The 18,593-nt window shown below is 32.7% G+C and overlaps 3 protein-coding genes across 8 annotated transcripts; 2 read left to right on the forward strand and 1 right to left on the reverse strand.

The window, feature by feature from the left end:
• Window positions 1-1,123: 1,123 nt before the first annotated feature.
• LOC114168683 lies at window positions 1,124-10,410 on the forward strand. Of its 2 annotated transcripts, none has more exons than XM_028053598.1 (24): window positions 1,124-1,276; window positions 2,587-2,720; window positions 2,843-2,927; window positions 3,034-3,087; window positions 3,223-3,314; window positions 3,406-3,509; window positions 3,618-3,690; window positions 4,188-4,578; window positions 4,748-5,062; window positions 5,188-5,391; window positions 5,638-5,733; window positions 5,839-5,899; window positions 6,009-6,136; window positions 6,763-7,009; window positions 7,143-7,297; window positions 7,391-7,515; window positions 7,748-7,871; window positions 7,955-8,013; window positions 8,132-8,228; window positions 8,306-8,492; window positions 8,746-8,847; window positions 8,942-9,063; window positions 9,852-9,924; window positions 10,057-10,410. In XM_028053598.1, the coding sequence occupies exons 1-23, from the start codon at window positions 1,235-1,237 to the stop codon at window positions 9,879-9,881; spliced, it is 3,027 nt and encodes a 1,008-aa protein (XP_027909399.1). In that variant the 5' UTR covers window positions 1,124-1,234; the 3' UTR covers window positions 9,882-9,924; window positions 10,057-10,410. The 2 variants fall into 2 exon arrangements, with proteins under 2 accessions (XP_027909399.1, XP_027909393.1); XM_028053592.1 differs by having other exon boundaries at window positions 9,865-9,924.
• A 14-nt stretch (window positions 10,411-10,424) lies between these two features.
• On the reverse strand, window positions 10,425-12,422 carry LOC114168698 (cancer-related nucleoside-triphosphatase). Of its 2 annotated transcripts, none has more exons than XM_028053617.1 (6): window positions 12,286-12,422; window positions 12,121-12,205; window positions 11,957-12,047; window positions 11,445-11,529; window positions 11,062-11,218; window positions 10,425-10,808 (listed from the first exon to the last, which is right to left on the reverse strand). In XM_028053617.1, exons 1-6 carry the CDS (start codon window positions 12,325-12,327, stop codon window positions 10,804-10,806), a joined length of 465 nt encoding a protein of 154 aa, XP_027909418.1. In that variant the 5' UTR covers window positions 12,328-12,422; the 3' UTR covers window positions 10,425-10,803. The 2 variants fall into 2 exon arrangements, with proteins under 2 accessions (XP_027909418.1, XP_027909410.1); XM_028053609.1 differs by having other exon boundaries at window positions 10,425-10,815.
• Window positions 12,423-14,149: 1,727 nt separating this feature from the next.
• On the forward strand, window positions 14,150-18,280 carry LOC114171574. Of its 4 annotated transcripts, none has more exons than XM_028056521.1 (7): window positions 14,150-14,349; window positions 14,580-14,662; window positions 15,199-15,269; window positions 16,169-16,227; window positions 16,330-16,411; window positions 16,656-16,705; window positions 17,905-18,280. In XM_028056521.1, exons 1-7 carry the CDS (start codon window positions 14,239-14,241, stop codon window positions 17,974-17,976), a joined length of 528 nt encoding a protein of 175 aa, XP_027912322.1. In that variant the 5' UTR covers window positions 14,150-14,238; the 3' UTR covers window positions 17,977-18,280. The 4 variants fall into 4 exon arrangements, with proteins under 4 accessions (XP_027912322.1, XP_027912325.1, XP_027912326.1 ...); XM_028056524.1 differs by having other exon boundaries at window positions 14,583-14,662; XM_028056525.1 differs by having other exon boundaries at window positions 14,150-14,340.
• Window positions 18,281-18,593: the final 313 nt, after the last annotated feature.

Here is an 18,593-nt window from a genome sequence, read left to right on the forward strand (position 1 = left end):
TTCATTGATACATATCAATAAAGTATCATAAAATATCGAACACAAACACATGACGGACACGAATACGTAACCTAAATTGAAATATAGGTACATCATATATTTTTACTCATAGATATAATAAAAAATAGTCAATACATAATTAAAAAGATTTGAAATTAATGAGTGTTAATTCATTTAATAAATATAATGACATCTCCAAGTTAAAATTCAAGATTATGAATTTTTGAGTTTTTTTTTTATATTATTCATTTTTACTCGACTCTTAATTTCATGTTTTAAATTTTCACAATATTAATATACATAATTCTATATGCGGAATTAATATTTGACCTGCAACTAATTTTGAGTTGAAAATTTACGTAATAGGGTTAGCCAATATAATTTATACCAAAATTTATTATTCAAAATAAAAAGCATTAAAGGTTTATTTGATTTAAAAATAAGTTAACAAATTCTCCCCAAAATGAATAATTATGTTATGTTCTTATCTGCTGCCACTCTATTATGGACATCTCTTAATTTCTATTTAATATTACAATTCTCTTCCTATATGGGAGTGGAGTTGGTGGGAAGATGCATTGTTTACACACATCTTTTCACTTAAAATAAAAAATTAATTTTATTCTTGCAGAAAAATGAATGATAATATTATTTATAGGTAAAAAATAATTATACTTTGAACAAAATTATGATTGTGTTAATACATAAAAGAAAATGAAGAAAACGCAAACTCGTTTGGGTGGTGCCACGTACCAATGGGACCCACATGAAAATCTTCTCATGCTACGTGTACGTCAACCTGTTTGATGAAAACGGTAACCTTTTCAAACATACGTCATCGTTTTGTTCCATAGTTTTTTAACACTGCTGTTTCTCTGTTTTGTTTATTCGTAGTTTTTGTCTTTTGTTTGACGGAAAGGGTAAGAAAGACTAAGTCAAACATTTTTCATTCTCAATCACATTCACAGTAAGATCCTAACCGTTGGTTATTTTGTCGTACCACAATTTATTCATTGTCTTCTGCTAACAAGTGTTTTGGTTTGGTCCAATATTCTGTAAGAGAGAGAAATCAGAGTATAAATAAACAAAACAAACTGCTATGTGCTCATTGCTCACACACTAATTAACAACTCTCTCTGTTTTCGGTTATCACAAAGCACATTTTAACATCACTCACTTTCTCTCTTTATTTGCTTCCATTTATTCTCTGTTCTCACTCTCAGATTCTTCAACCATGTTCGTGAAGAAACTCGTGGAGAAAGCATCCATAAAGAAGGTAACTCAATTTCTATCACTCTACTTCATGCAGTCATCACTTTTTCTTTTCGTCTTAGTTTTCTTCTTCTTTTCCTCTGTCTCCGATTAGTTTCTCTGTTGAAATCTCGGGACAGTTGTTTGAACAAAATTATCAGAAACAGAGATTTGTTCAAACGAGGAACCAACCAACAACGATTTTGGTTTTTCTTAAATGATTGAAATTCACCATCGGTGTATTTTACTTCAGAATTGATTAAAATGAGTGTCCTCAATGTGTGCTCTGTTTCTTTGTAATGAAATTGTTTTTGGTTTTGTGGTATTGTTTGTGTGTATCTTTTCATTGATACAATGCAAGTATAGATAGTTTAAGATACTGTCCCATTTACCAACCCAAGGAAAAATGTTAATTTTAATACACATGTTAAAATTTTGCAAAAAAAAGAAGAAAAACTGTACACCAATAGTATAAAATAGTTTTACTAGATGACCCAATCACGAAATATTATGTGCAAGTTTATTGACTTTTACAGGAAATAATTTTAAAATTATATTAATAATGATTTGTATTAGACTTTCAAGTGCCCCCATAAAATGCAAGAAATAAGCCGGACATACTCACAAAAACAAAATAATAATTAGAGATAAGAATTTTCAATGCACAGGACAAATTTTTGCACACAATGTTCACTATTTTATTTTTCAAATTCTCTTTATAAATGTAAAAGCTCACTTTTTTTTTAATGATCAAATTATAAAAAGTGGGTTTTGGACTGGTGAAAGGAATGTAAAAAAGTATATTCCTAATCATAAATCTATTGTAAATGATAAATGGCTTTATAATTGGTTGCTTTTAACGAGAAAGGTGTTTGTGTGGAGCAATAATAGGCCGTTATGTTCGTTTAGATTAGACAGCAAGAATCCAAAGCCCGAGGGTAGAGGGAACCTCAGAATTCAGAAGTCAGAACAATTGTGGCAGTGAAACACTATGCATGCAGTGCAAGTTTTTGCATGACCTAATTTAATGCTTCATCTTTTTATACCAAACAATTTCATTTTGAATTTGAAACACATCCAAGAGCCAAAGACAAACACAATTTTCATTTTTTCTTGCGTGTTCATCATAATCTCCACAAATCCCGCAGCAAATTCACGTAAAACTTAACATTTGCGCTTTTAATTTAATATTAAATGATAATATTTTGTCGTATAACGAACCTGTATCAACAAAGTCACGAAACAAGAAAAATCTGTGAACTTCATGTACGAGGAAGAGTATGACATGCATGCAACAAGAAAACTGAAACTCCCAGTTGTAAATTTGCGTCGCAGGGTGTTGGAAATTCAGTGGATGGGTTAAAAGCTAGTGATGTAGAACCACGTTTGGTGTTTCATCAAGGGATTCCATCTGGTGGTACCAAGTTTGCCTATGACAACATTAAGAAGATTCTTGCTCTTTCCACCAAGTATGTTCATCCTTTCTCAGTTTTGTGATGTACGCTGTTTTTTCTGACATTTAATTAGCAGAGAAATATGTTACAACTGAAGTACTTTGCTGAATTTCTGCTTGAAACTGATTTTTTTTAAGGGATGGTCGGATTAAACTATTTGGAAAAGATAATGCCCAAGTCCTACTTGAATCTAGAGAGCCAGTGCCTAGTAAATTTTTACAGGTTATATTTCCTTTTTTTTTTTCTTAACCAATTTTTCGGTCTTGCCGTGAAAGACTTTATTTTTCTATGACATTTACACTACTAATGTATTAATATTTGTATGCAGTTCATTCAGAACCGAGGCATCCTTATAAATGTCTCTTTCAATAATCATATTGAGGTAAGTGTATTTGAACTTTCAAGTCACCTCTGCATTTCATTACAAAGCAGATTTCGACTATTAAGATTCACCGTGTCAATATTTCATTCAAATATGTTCAGAAAATATATTGCAATAAAGATATTTCCCATGTAGGTTTGGGACATAGACAAGAAACTGCTCGTTGACGTGTTCATTGTTAAAGAAGAAATCACCTGTTTTTCGGTTCTTCAACACAGCCTCTTCATGTAAGTTTTTCAGTGTCCTTGGAAATAAGCTGTCGATAAATTAAATTTTGTAGAAGCACCAGAAGTTATGAGCATGTGTGTGCATTGGCAGGTTCATTGGATTTTCTAATGGTAATATTGCAGTTTTAAGTCTTGATCAAGAACCATGGCATGTGGTAAGGATGAAATACTCCATACCCCTTTCAGCTTCCTATGGTGAGATTTGGTGTAATTTTTGGTCTTTGTCCTTGTTCGATTGGAAAAACAAGTAAATAAATGATGAGTACCTTCTTCGACATAGCTTCTTGTCATTTTCTTTTTCAGGAAATTCAACAGAAGAATCTGATGATACTGTTGTCACGCATGTACTGCCTCAACCAGCAGCCGAGAGTCAGAGGTGATTAGCAGAAAACAAACCTTCTTTTAGGACATTTATATATAACTAATTTGGTGCTAGCTTCACTTATCAATTTTTTTTTTTTCAGGTTAAATATGTTTTTAGTCCCTAACTTTGATCTGGAATTTGTCTATATCTCAAACATTAATATAGTTTGATCTCCAAACTTTAAAGTAAATAAATATGGTCTTTCTAATCCGATCACATTATGTCTTCTATTGTGTCAAACAATGTTTCAAGCTAACATTTGAGCTATGTATCCTGTTTGACTTTTTTCAGTTCAAATGTCAGTCTAGAATATCATTTATCACAAAAAAATATCTTTATCGGGTTAAGATGATTATATTCATTCATTTTTAAAGTTTAGAAACTAAAATGTATTAATGTTTGAGGCAAATTCCAATTTTGGGTCCAAGTTTAAGAATTACAAATATATTTAACCCAAATTTTTTATCTAAAAACTTTCCAACTTTTGTCCTCTTGTGTGTTCAACGCAGAGTTCTCATAATCTTTAGAAATGGCCAAATAATATTGTGGGATATTCGAGAAAGCAGGTCCATTTTTAGAACCGGAGGAAGAATGTTACAAGCACGGTATAATGAAACAAAGAAAGTGTCTTGTGCATGTTGGGTATGTCCTTTCGGAAGTAAGGTGGTTGTAGGGTACAACAATGGAGAGCTCTTCATTTGGAGCATTCCTACTCTAAACACAGGAAATAATTTAACAGCTGATTATAGCAGTCAAAATACTCCAATGTTCAAGTTTAACTTAGGATATAAATCAGACAAAACTTCAATAAGATCAGTAAAATGGATTTATGCAGAAGGAAGAGCCAGTCGATTATACGTTATGGGAGGTTCTGATCATGCCCCTTCAAACTTGTTGCAGGTATTTGAATACTTTGCCTACATTATTGCAAGATATTTGTTGACTTCAGAAATCCCAAATTATTGTTCATCTGTTACAAGTTACAACAATTTTGAGATTTTGGATGGTTTACTTTGCATTTGATTTGGTGATTTAAATAACTACCAGCAATCTGCATTAAATGAAACAGGTAGTGTTGTTGAATGAGCATACAGAATCTCGCACAATTAAGATGGGGCTTCATTTGTCAGAAGGTTCTGTTGACATGGAGATCATATCAACCTCAAGCAAGCAGAGACAAAATTATTTCATTTTGCTTGGGAAATCAGGAAACGTATATCTGTATGATGATAATTTGATTGAAAAATATCTGTTGCAGAGTCAGTCTAAGTCCACTCCTTCACTGCCAAAGGAAGTGCTTGTGAAGTTACCACTGTCAGATTCAAGCATCACTGCAGCAAAATTCATCTCCAACAATCCCAATTTGTTTAGTTCTGAAGACGAGGTAATGGGATAATGAAACTGTTCTGTTACTGTTACTGTTACTATACCAAATATATTTTAATTATTTTTACAATATAATTATTCTATATAATTCTATTGATTTTACATTTTTTTTTGGTCACATAGTATTACAGCCAGCTGGTGAAGAATTATCCACCACTTATTCCCATTGAAACAAATCTCAAAGATGGGATTAACTTCAGTGCTGCCAATTTCACTGGATTTTCGAACTTAAGAAACTTGTACATAACTGGACACAGCAATGGAGCCATAACTTTTTGGGATGCGTCATGTCCCTTTTTTACCCCAATTTTGCAATTAAAGCAACAGGTACTAATTTTATCCAAAGCAATTAGCTTGTGTCCAAATGTTAGCTTTATTACATTTGAGTGGTAAAAAAGAATTGCGCAAAAATTAACATTATATTCTAATTTGTTTTTGGTAAAAAATCCTATAAAATGGACATTTTTTCCCTTTAATGAATAAGATAGCATCAGTAAGAGTTTATGTTTTACATTCAGAAAGGAGACAGTTTTCATAATTATTGTTTTATCTGTTTCCTTCATCTTAATGCAGGCTGAAAATGATGTTTCTTTAAGTGTTGTACCCTTGACAGAATTATATTTTGATAGCAACTCTCCACTCCTCGTTTCTGGTGACCAAAGTGGGATGGTGAGTTTCATTCAATTTTGAATTTTGTGAAAGTGGTATTTTTTCCCTTTTCGATTCTAGTCACCCATACTTATTTTATTGTAAGTATGACATGATGATCTGCAGGTTCGTATCTACAGATTCAAACCTGAACCATATGCATCCAACAGCTTCATGTCTCTTACTGGTATTCTATAGAATGTTACTTAGTTTTCTACGAAATCCTTAGTTATTAGACAAGCACAGACTTCTCATTTTAGTTGATAGTGACTTGCATTTCCATTCCTCTTTTACAGGAAATACAAAGAAAGGGACTGATCATGTAATCCACAGTATGAAACTAGTAAAAACTAGTGGTGCTGTAATTTGCATGAACATGGATCATAACTCAAGGCACCTTGCTGTTGGTTCTGACCAAGGAAACGTGAGATGTTTTTCTAGTTTTTCTTTCTTGGCTTTTTAAATTTGGAGATGTGTTGTTCACACTGTTCCACAGAAACAAGTTTAGTTTGCCATTCAACACCAATCCTCCTTGCACAGTAGATTGTCCTTCAATGTGATGGAAGTTTTCCAAACGCACTTTTAATTATATGGAATGCATTGATTAATACTAGTAAACTATCTTATGACTTTATGATCCATTGGAGTCAACAAGGATCAATTGACTACATTAGCTCTAAAATAGACAACACTCTTTGCTTTAAGCAACTTAGGAAACCTAAAATACCAATTTTATCGTAATTGAAAATCTAAGTACGAGTCTAAGTCCTATATTAAATAAAAATGAGAAAGTTGGGTAACTTACAATAAAGAAGACTCATAAACCTATTACTTTAAGGTTTTGAGTTGAAGGTGATGTCAATTCTTTATGTGTGTTTAACTTATGTCATTCTGGTATTAGAGCTGATGGTTTGTCTTCATAGGTTACATTAGCGTTGAATCATCTATTAGTGTGAAGCTTATCTATTTTAGGATCTTCAATTTGTGTGTACAGTTGTTTTAATATATTCACAGTGCTAATTTGTGTGATAATGAACCATTATGTTACAGGTTTCAGTCATTAACATAGATGATCCATCTTTGTTATACCGGAAAAACATTTCAAGTGAAATTTCCTCCAGTATCGTCTCATTGCAGTTTAAAACCTGCAGTTTGCGTGGTTTTGAGAAAAACATTTTACTAGTTGGAACAAAGGACTCCTCTGTTGTAGCACTAGATAGTGAAACTGGAAATCCATTGAACACTGAAGCTATTCACCCTAAGAAGCCCTCTAAAGCCATATTTATGCAAGTGTTGGGTAAGAGTTTTCACACTTGAAACAATGATCAGATGTCACAATACGTTTATTTAAATTATCAATGATCCAAAATAGCAGTGAATGATCTGATAAAGAAAAAGAGTAAAACTTTGTACTATGTAATGTAATACAGATGGAGTAGCAGAACCAATCACAGGATCTGTTACAAAAGATGGCTTAGACTCAAGAGAAGGGAATCGTACTGAAGATGCAACAGCAAAGCAATTGTACATTTTGCTGTGTTCTGAGAAGGCTTTGTATGTCTATTCTTTTGTGCATGCTGTACAGGTGACATGTTCTTTACTTCTGTCCTTACTCATGAGTTAGGAATGACCCAACTATTTGATGATGCTTGCAGTTACTCACTCTCATACGTTTCAGGGAGTTAAAAAGGTGCTTTACAAGAAGAAATTTCATTCCTCTTCCTGTTGCTGGGCATCAACAATTTACAACGTCTCTGATATCAGTCTTATTCTCCTTTTCACCAGTGGGAAAATGGAATTAAGGTGGTGGTTAAGTCTGAATATACTTTTATACAAAACCAACCCTTAATCCCCATAGGTGCACCAAGTGGGTTTGGCTTTGTGGATTCTATCATATTTTAATGCTGAATCTTTGACTAATGTTTTCGAGCAATCTCATACATATTAAATCTTCTTAATAGTCTCCCATCATGTCAACTTCATGTAACATTCTACTCTTATTAGTGAACTAACAAGACATATGCAACCATCTTAGGTCTCTGCCAGCGTTATCTCTGATAGTGGAGACTTCAATTAGAGGTTTCACTTATTCACCTCCAAAACTGAAGTCATATTCTGATAGCCATATATGTTGTTCACCCAAAGGAGATATTGTTTTGGTATGACTGTATCTTTGACTAGTACATCAGATTTTTATTTAAATACATTTGAGACATTTATTTAACTCAATGTCAGTGTACAGGTGAATGGTGATCAGGAAATTTTTGTTGTCTCATTGTTGGCCCAGAGGAATATTTTCAGGTATATATGGCATTGGATTGTTAAATATTTACCAATAACTACGTATAACTTCTGTCTGGCTATAGAACACATGAAAAGATATTATTCTCATAGTGCAAAATGCACGACTTTATTTTAGGCTTTTGGACTCTGTTAGCTGCATCTACCGAAAGGAAACAATGTCATCAGCAGAAGAGCTTGTTCCAGGCCCTGTAATCGACAAGGAAAAGAAAAAGGTAAAAATAACATTTTAATAACTAACGCAACTGTGTTTATGACTGAAGGTATTTGGTACTTTTTTCCTGCATTCCAGGGTATACTCAGCTTCGTTATAAAAGATTTTACAAGTAGTAAACAAAAGCATGGGCCCCTCATGGGTAAAGAAGATCCCAAAGAAAACATACGAGAACTCTCAGCAGTATTCTCAAATGCGAACTTTGCATGTTATGATAATGATGATAAACCAACAGTGGATGAAAGTGAGCTTGAATTAAACATAGGTAAAACAATGTAACATATATGTGCTACTAAACATTTGCTCAAAAGAAAGATGAAACTCTTTTATGCCAATGAATTCACGTTGTCTTTTTTTTATTGGTGGTCTGAATCTGCTTGCCTAAAAGCTGTATGTTACAAACATGACTAAATTACATTACTAGATTAATTTGATTCCTAAGTACTGACCATTTTCTAAAATACGGATCCTCGAGTTTAAAGTAACCATTTTGAGGTGTCTGTTTTCTTCCCATGCAGATGACATTGACTTAGAGGATCATGGAGAAAAACACAAAGAACAAAGCATATTAGGAGCTCTTAATAAGAAGAAATTGGTTGGAAAATTTCAGTCTCTGAAAGGTTTGTGACAATGAGTTGCATTTTATGCATCTTGAAAGATTATTGCAACGTTTTCATTATCGCTAGCCAATTTAATGGAGCATTGAATATGCAGGAAGATTGAAAGAAATGAAAGGAAACTACCAGAAGGCATCAGATAAGGAAGGGCACCAGGGGGAAAAAGATGGTGCGCTGGATCAAATTAAGATGAAATATGGATTTTCTTCTTCTTCCAATGTAAGAATATAATCATCATATGCATTCTAATTATGCTTGACTTTTCTGCCAAGACAATTCACAAGCATCGCATGATATGTGTGCTGATTTACTAGTAAAAGGAGTTTTGTCTAGCCCCTATTGTTAATTTCTTATTTGGAGGTGTTAAGTGCATTTATTAGTGTAAACGGTAGTTTGAGAATCAAGATTAACCATTACCAGAAGCTTTAATCTACATTTTATTACCTACCAATTAGAGATTTCTAATCAGTTGCAAATTTCAAGAATCAAAATGAATTAATATTCGCTATTCATTCTCATGGGCAGTATAGATTTTATGAAGTCTTCAACTTGATTGCTAAAAGTTGACAGAGTAGTTATCTTTCAGCACTTTTGTAACTTGAAATTCTGGGATTTGGGAAAAGTTTTGAATCTTCATTGTAAACTCTCGCACGCTAAACAATGTAAAAAGTTCTAAATAATCTCAAATTTGTCAGTGTTGCAGAGGTTTCTTGCATGACACGTTCGTTTAAAATTTGAGACTATCTTTGGTTAGTATGAACATCGTATGATCCTGCACGCTTAATAAAAAAGATATCAATGAACTCATTGAATCTTTAGAGTTATATTTTATCAAAATTTTAGGGCCTAATGGCCTACAGACACAATATATTCTTTAGTTTCAAGAGAAAAGGTTACTCGATACATGCAATTTTGATCATTGCATAATTAGGCAGTTTCTTCGTATATTTTTAAAGCTTCGTTTTTCTTAATGCTCAAATATGAGTGCAAAATTAATCAAACATTAGTCTGGTGCTTCAGGAAACAACCGCTGCTAAACAGGCACAAATCAAGCTTCATGAAAACACATGGAAATTGCAGGTATCTTTTACCTTGACAAAAACCTATAAAACAGTTAAAATTTCTTAGTCCTATGCCAATGCACCCAAGAAAAATTGGGAAAAAGAATCTAAATCTTATTAAATGTTTACTCATCTTCTAAATTGGTGGCAGGGTACCAATCTTCGGGCCAGAGAGATGCAAGATACAGCAAAATCATTTTCATCATTGGCAAAACAAGTGCTCCGAACTGCTGAGCAGGACAGACAAAGTTGATAAGATCTATTAGTTATTCGATTATACTTAGGTCATACATTATTTATTTTTTAATTGCACATATATATATTTTTTCTAAAAATTTTATACGTCAGTTTGCTCAGAATTATGTTGAGTCCATGCTTCATTTTACAGTGACAACAGCACTTTTATGCTGTCTGAATACTTTTCTGTTGGATTGATCATGTATAAATGGATTTAGATTGAGTTTCACTACCTTTAGCCGCGAAAGAAATTTCCGCAATACAGAGAATGGGTGGCAAAAGTGAAGAATAAGTCATCTAATTTATTCATAATATAGTCACATACGTTTGAGTCATTACAAAAAATCATGAAGATAAGTCATACATGACTCTAGCAAATCTCAAACCACTAAATACCTCCTTCATGCCTTGGTTAGGGCTCAACTAACTCACCAACTTATTTAAGACTCAACTAAGAATTGCACTTTTTTTTCCTACACATTAATAGTGCTAAACCATCATAATTGGTTAAAAACTGTAAATCTACATGTTGAGTTCAGACCACAAACTTGCAATGACTAGTGTTTAATCAACAGATCTTCCAATAGCGATCGTATCTGTTCTCTGACAGCATCTCTGTTACCAACGTTCAATGTAAAACAAGTTGCCCCTGCATGATTCCTCAACCTTGCAACTTAAGAAATTGACAAAATCAGTCATTCACAAGTTCAGCCAAGAAAATTAGGCAGAGAATTGCAACAAAATCCTCGTCTATATCTTACAGATCTTTGAGCTTCATGCCTATAAGACCCAGTGACAGATTTTACCATATCTTGGTTATTTTAAGAATCAAACAAGGAAATTTGTTCCTAGCATTGTCCAGAAAGAAACAAGATACCATTTGAGAAATGGGGACTTGAAAATATGGAAAAAAGATTACCTTCTGGTATGTCTCTGCCAAATTTTGGAATTGGAATGGAAGCCAAAACTGGGATATTTGACTCCAAAACTCTTAGAACTGCAGGGAAAAATGACGAACTGAATAACTCCATCTTACCAACTTCGTCAATGATGAAGAGGCTGGTGTCTTCTCTAACCTAGTCATTGAATGTAAGTCTTCAAAGCTCAAAAACTATATAATACATGGGATATGGCGGAATAATACATTCAACACCAATAGTTAAAAATGTAAGAGAACAGTTGATGAGTGTAATACCACAATTGGAAGATGCACGTAACATAGTTGGAAAAATATGCAGTAACCTAATCTACTGCAAAGAAAAAATATGCATACTGAAAAGATATTAAAGAAAGTAAGCAGACCTGTAACTCGGGCAGCGCTAGAGACTCGAAAGATGCTACATCAACTTTATACTTGCCAACACTAGGCCATCCGACAGACTCTGGGCTGCAAATCCAATGCGATCAAAGAAAACAATTGAATCATATAGACAGAATTGTGTTGTGACAAATACTGGACAATCTAGTCAAGGTTGTGTTATGTTATTTCAGATAGGATTAACAAAAACTTCTAATAACATACTCTCTAGACCATAATATTTGTTATCCCTTAAAATTTATTTCACGGATTCTTGCAGATGCTATAGTTTTCAACAAATTTTAAACATCAAGAGAGTTTGCTAGTAAAAAAGTGTACCAAGGATGTATTTATTGTTAGTCGTCCTCTTCACACGAAAACCTTTCCTTAAAAAATGAACGAAGACCCAGTAGCAGTGTGACCAAGAAACACAAATTTCGAAATAAAGGGTCTAAACAAAAACGAAATTTGGATGTTCATGTAGTGGAGCTGAGAAGAGGAATAATAAAAACTGTACCTTGAAAAGTGGATGGACGCAAGTGGGGCAGTGCGACCATCAAGAGTGACCACTTCGAAACCGACCCTTTGGCCTGCGCGCCTAACTTCCCCTACAAAAGCATCATATCATATCATGTGTTACAGTGAAAGAAGAGGAAGATATCATATCAAATGCTTTCGTACGAGTGTAGAAGCCCTGAAGCTTGATGGAGGAATTGACTCTGAGGGACTCCAACACTCTCATAATCAGAGTGCTTTTTCCCACACCCTGATCAGATCAATCAACCAAATCAAAATCGATTAACAGAGAATGAAGAGAAGGAAAAATGGTGGAGTTGGGTTTCTCACCGGAGGACCCGTGACGAGGAAGCATTTTCCGGGACCAGCCATGGTTTCTTTCTGTTTCTGCCTATTCTATTTTCTATCTATCTGGGATGAGACATACATGTTTTTGTCACTCCAAATCATGGTCATGGTTAAAATTATCAAAAAGTAAACAATAATTCTATGTTCAAATTCTTTATAAAATTTAAATATTGAAATCAACTCCAGTAATTGTTTACAATCTTAGATAAATTTAATGAAAATACAGTGAAAATTTCTTTGTTATATAATAATAATTATTATTCAATCATACGTTAGTATACACAGAGAATTCAAAATGAAAAAAACGAAAGTGACTTTTTCACCCCCCGAATTTCTAACTATACCTTCTAATTTTTGAAATGATTGTTTTATTTTTTAGGCTTAACTACATTTTTCGTCCCTATTTTCGTAGTGTTTGCTGCAGATCGTTCTCATTTGTACAAAATGTTTTAAATGGTCCTCATTTTCGTAGTGTTTGTTGCGGATGATCATCATTTTTACTAAATGTTTAAAATAGTCCTCATTTTCGCAATTCGTGTTTAATTTAGTCCTTTTCTGTGACGCTGTTTAAATCAATAACGGAACATTGTACATGTGACACTGTTTGTATTACATTGTACTAGGGTGTATTACACGTGTACTGTTCAAGTGTAGTAATTAAATATTTGGGGATAAATATGTGAGCTAGGGTTTTGAAAATGAATTGTTGGGCAGTTGGTTAGTTGTTGCAATCTTCTTTCTCCATTCTCAATTTGTATTGTTGCAATCTTGTTCTTCCTGCAATGCCATGTCACAGTCCAAATCTTCTTCCTTTACCTCTGGTTGTAATCGTTGGAGGCAACAATACTGTAGCAATTCGTGTAATGTTGGTGGTTCAACGAGAAATGGGGGATTAACCCCGATTTGTAACTGTGGAGAGAATATCACAACATTTCAACCACAAACAAACCCCAAAACAGAATTACGAAAACCCTAACCCTAACTGATTCAAATGTGCAAAATTTATCACAACCCCGGAAACCCTGAACCCACAAGCAAAGCACTTACCTTGTCGATGATGATTAACTGGGAAATTGAAATAATCAAACGAACAAATCGTCACGTCCAATTGTTGCTTCCTTGCAAATCGGAGATGAAGAAACTCGGAGATGAAGAGATCGCCTGTACTCGTCAATCCCTAATTGTAGCGTGACCTAATTGGAATATTTTTGACCCAAATTGAAGAGTTAACGTTAATAATCCACTTGTACAATACACGTAATATACCCCCAATACAATGTAATACAAACAGTGCCACATGTACAGTGCTTTGTTATTGATTTAAACGGCGTCACAGAAAATGACTAAATTAACCCCAAATTGCAAAAATGAGGACCATTTTAAACATTTGGTAAAAATGAGGACCATCCACAATCATCACTACGAAAATGAGGACCATTTTAAACATTTGGTAAAAATGAGGAGCATCCGCATTAAACACTACGAAAATGAGGACGGAAAAGGTATTTAAGTCTATTTTTTAATGAGGACGGAAAAGGTATTTAAGTCTATTTTTTAAAAGTGACTTTAAGATTATTGGTCTTAGAAATCTTTGAGAGTAAAATTTTCTAAACATAATTTTCAAAAGAGAATTTTTAGAATAAAATTTCCATAATAAAAATTTTGGAATGCATTAAATACATTTTGGAATAGAATTTATAGAACAAGTTTTTCAGTGAGGGGTAGTCTAGTATTTTTTCTCGAGGGTACAGTTAGTAATAATTGGGTTGCATAAAGAAAAAACCAATGAAGTTAATGGGTGAATGAATATAGGAAAAGCCTATATGTTGGCCCATTTTTCTATTCCCCGCGGGTGAACCAGAAAGCAGAAAAGAAACTATCACAAAACAGAAGACAGGCGTTGGAATCGAACCGAACGAGGGAAGCGAGTGAATTATGGAAGACGAAGGAAGCGATGAACGTGAAAGGTTGTTAGCAGCACCTTTCATATTTCTGATCGTTGCTGCTTTTCAATTTGCATACTATTGCCTCGATAAGGTTGCCAAGGTATCATTCTAAATTTTGTTATTTAATTGAAATTTGAAACAAAAACAATGTTATACCCATTCTCACGATTAAGCTTTTAAATTCCAATGCCGCATACCGTTCATTCTCGTTATAAACTAATCAAAGGATGGATTGATGTTGAAGTTTCGTTCCTTTACCAAATAAGATACTGTATTGTTTATGAGAAACAAAACCCTGTAGCATTAACATCTGGGTGTATGATTTTCCAGCAGGGTGGATCTCATAGAGAAACAGAAGCTCGGTTGCGTGAAGAAATAAAACAACTTTCGAAGGAGGCAAGTTTAATGTCGCAGTAAGTAAGGCTTTGTAGCCAATGTTTCCTATGCTGAAAAGCAAGGGGGTCCTCTTTTGGAACCCTTTTTCTGTTTTGAGTTGGTTTTATCGTTTGCATTTGTAAAATATTATGCAATGTTTTTGGGGTTGATAATTTGAAATTAAAGGATGAATCTACAAATTTGTTTAAAGTCTATTTGCATGAGTGTTACAAATTTATGCCAGTAAAATTGCATGCTAAATAAAAGAGAATAAGGAATGAGAAAACTTGAAGTGATCTTCGACCTAGAAGTATCGATACTCACTAAAATTTTGAAGTTCATTTCAATTTTGAAAAAATCAAGTTAGTAAGAAATATTTGCCATTATTTAAACTAGTAGAACAAAGGAAGAAAGACAATGCCAACTATGAAACTATAGGTAGATTCAAATAGAGAAATCAGGCGGATAGAAGGAAGAAAAATTAAGTAGCATACAAATCACTGACAAAGGAGATGACTGTAAGATATGATTGCAAAATTTATGGTGTGGTATGTGTCTCTCTTTATCCTGTCAGGCCATCAACATTTGCACAAGCAGCAAAACTCAAAAGGCTGGCAAATGCCAAGGAGAAGGAACTTTCAAAATGTGAGTTTATTTCTTGTTGCAAGTTTTTTACTTTTCCTTTTTTATCCGTGCAACAGTGCCATGAAGTGCAATTAAGAAAAGCCAATAATTGTTCTCTCTTATTAATAAGAAATTCCCGACAGCACTGCGTAGCTGTTTAATATAGATGCAATTAAGAAGCGACTTTTATCCCATCATTGCTCCATCTTTCCAATCCATGCCTCTCTTAGTTTACTTAGTCTAATTAGTTTTGTAATAGTTTAATTAGGAGAATTTGTTTATAAAAGCACATTGCTTGGTGTGTATCAATTGAATTAGAATCAATTCTAAAGTTTTCTTTCTACTTTCTGATATGAGTGTGTGACTGAAAGTGAAATATTTAGTTTACTGTTCCTACAGTGTAGACTAACACATTGCAAAGTTCAAATTTAAATTGACAAGAATGGTATGTGTATCAGTTTATGTGGACTTTACAAGCACCATATAAAACCAAAATTGATGAACGGATCAACAATGCAAGGTTATCTCAATTTTAGTAGTAAATAGTAAATATACCTTCTGCGACATGAGTAAGAAAGAATCTCCTTAAAACTACACAAATGGCGAAGAAAATTTAATTATGAAATTTGATGGTGATTGAAGAACAAGTGTGATTAAAAGTATTATAGGAGTGTGTATTATGTACCTACAAAGAAAGTTTGAATCATATCCTTATATTTCCTACACGTTAGGCCATAAGTTTAGGCAGCCTGATTCTCATTCTTAATTGTACATTTTTTTGTGCTAAAAATATTACTTCATGACATTTCCCCCCTACATGAATATAGTTTTTATCTACATTTTAAACCTTTATTCCTTAGTTAGTTTAAATTCATTTTCTTACCTTCGAGTTTTAAGTTATAGTTCAAGATATTATGCAGACCACAATTCAAGTCACAAAGATTATGCTGTATATTCAAAAGTGGTGCTCGTATTTAAGGTATCTTCAGATGTGTGCGCATGTATATATGAATATAATTTTTGTTAACAGAATTTCTTGGTAAAGGTTTGTAATACACTTTTTCTTGGCTTTGCCATGTAGTATTTAACATATGCATTGCTGCTTATGTGGTTTTGGCGTGTTCCTGTGGCTAGCGTACATCGGCAACTTGTGCAACCATTTGGTAATGCAATAATGGTTGAATAATACTTTAATTTTACTAACCCTTTCACTCATTTGAACAAGATCTGAGGACTTTCTAGCTTGCGATACAAAAATCAGCTTTTTATTTTTAACTTCTGAATTTCTAATCCTTTTAAATGATGAACCTACAAATATTCATAAGCGTAATTGCTATTTCTTTTTTTAGAAAGAAGAATTAACGAGCTTTTGCTTTGACTTCTGAACATATTTTATACTCCTTGTAGGGAGCTTGTTATCTTGGAAGTCCGGAGGAGTTCAAAGTAACAGTGCCCCGGTAACTATTGCTTGTACCTTTTTTCCCTTTCTTGGTGATGTCTTTTTTTATTTTTTTAAAAACTTTGAGAAATCTTTCAGTTGGGAAAGGTATCCCTTGGTAAGGTCTCTTCGTTGCCATCATTTTTGCAGTGCCGAGTTCGGTTACTATTTAATTTTAAGAAACTAGTTTTTAAAGCATAAAATGGTGTTTTTTTGTATTCATTACCCAAGATTACTTTTTGAAAATCTTGTTTAACTTTATCTTACGATTTAAATACGTATTTATATATTTAGGATAATGCAGGGAAATATCTTAATATGATTATAGTTTGTTTCCTCTTATTTTACTAAAATTTCCAGAATAACCTGTAAGAGTTGGTTTAGAACTTGTACTTTTTGTAAATATTACAATTTATATAAAATTAGTTTAAATTTATTTATTTTATATTATACAAATATATAAGTGATTACGTAATGAGAAATTATTCAATAATTATTGAATGAAGTTATTTACCCAAATAGTAAAAGAATATAGTTATCTTTTAAATATAAACTCTTGTTAGCAGAAAAACGACTAAACTTTTTGGCAAAAATTCGAATATCATTTAAATTTAAGAACAATTTTGGGTCTATTAGTAGTAAAACCTGATAACTGTTCTATCTTAGTAATAGGAATTAGTGGTTTGGTGTATTAATAAGATATGATTACGTTATTGTATTGATTATTCTATTTTGTTGATTCAATATAGGGAGCAAAGTTACGAAAAAAATGTTGTAAGACAGTCTCCTCATTGTTGGGAACTAATTTTATTTAGTTTTTATATTTAGAAGATTATAAGATTTCACTCATTATAAGTACGTAGTGTAAAAAAATCTTAGATGTATTAATAAAGTATAAAAAATATCAAATTAATAATTGAAGTTATAAAAATTTAAGTATTCTTTATGATCTTAATCATTAATTTTTCAATGTAAGTATTACCATATCCTATTCTCCAAAGCTTCTGCATGTTAAAGGATTCAAGTGTAATTAATACCTTGTCACACTCCACTAATTTTAACTCCATCTTTCTCTCGAATAAATTGGCAAGTTCAGCTAATTGTCTGCAGAGTTCATATATACTTACATATATATATATATATATATATATATATATATATATATATATATATATTGAATTTAGAGTTGTTTCTAATGGCCTCTTTTTATCATTGCAGATTGGGATAATATCGTGGTTAGTAGTATCCGCTAGAGTTTGCAGATTTGTCCGTCGAGCTTACAGCAAATAAATAACACTCTTTTCTATCCTTATAGTGTTTTCACTTAAAAGTAAAAAAAATAAAAAATCAAGAGCTGCTTCAAATCTTGGTTTTGAAATAGAATGAAGATGTCTGCGTTAAATAGATGTCACAATTGTAAGAAATTTGGTCTTGTATTTCTCTTCCCAATCTGCTGGATCATTGACTCGGTTGTAAAGTAGCTTCTAGGTTTCTTCAGTTTGTTTTAGTGTATAGATATCATAATGTGCTTTGTAATGAGATACATAATACGTCCCCTTTATTCATTCATACATATAATAATATTTTTGCATTATATCTTGCTTGAGTGATATAGTTTAACTAATTATGACCGTTGTTAAACATAAAGTTATAGTGTACCAATATATAGACATCTAAGTTGGCGCTGTTAGAATATAGGCTCATTTTGGTTTAGTATAAAAAATGTTGTTTGAAGTAATAAAAAGCGCAAATATATCCTTAACAATTATATTTCATGTTCTCTGTTAACACTCGACAAGATACAAAACATTTCTATCTGAAGTCTATTTTCGATACAGTATTTTCTGGGTACAGTTTCTGAAATAATGTTTCAAAAATTGATTATTTAAATAGATTTTTTAGTTTCA

Source organism: Vigna unguiculata, chromosome 2 (assembly GCF_004118075.2).
Source record: "Vigna unguiculata cultivar IT97K-499-35 chromosome 2, ASM411807v1, whole genome shotgun sequence".
NCBI lineage: Eukaryota > Viridiplantae > Streptophyta > Magnoliopsida > Fabales > Fabaceae > Vigna > Vigna unguiculata.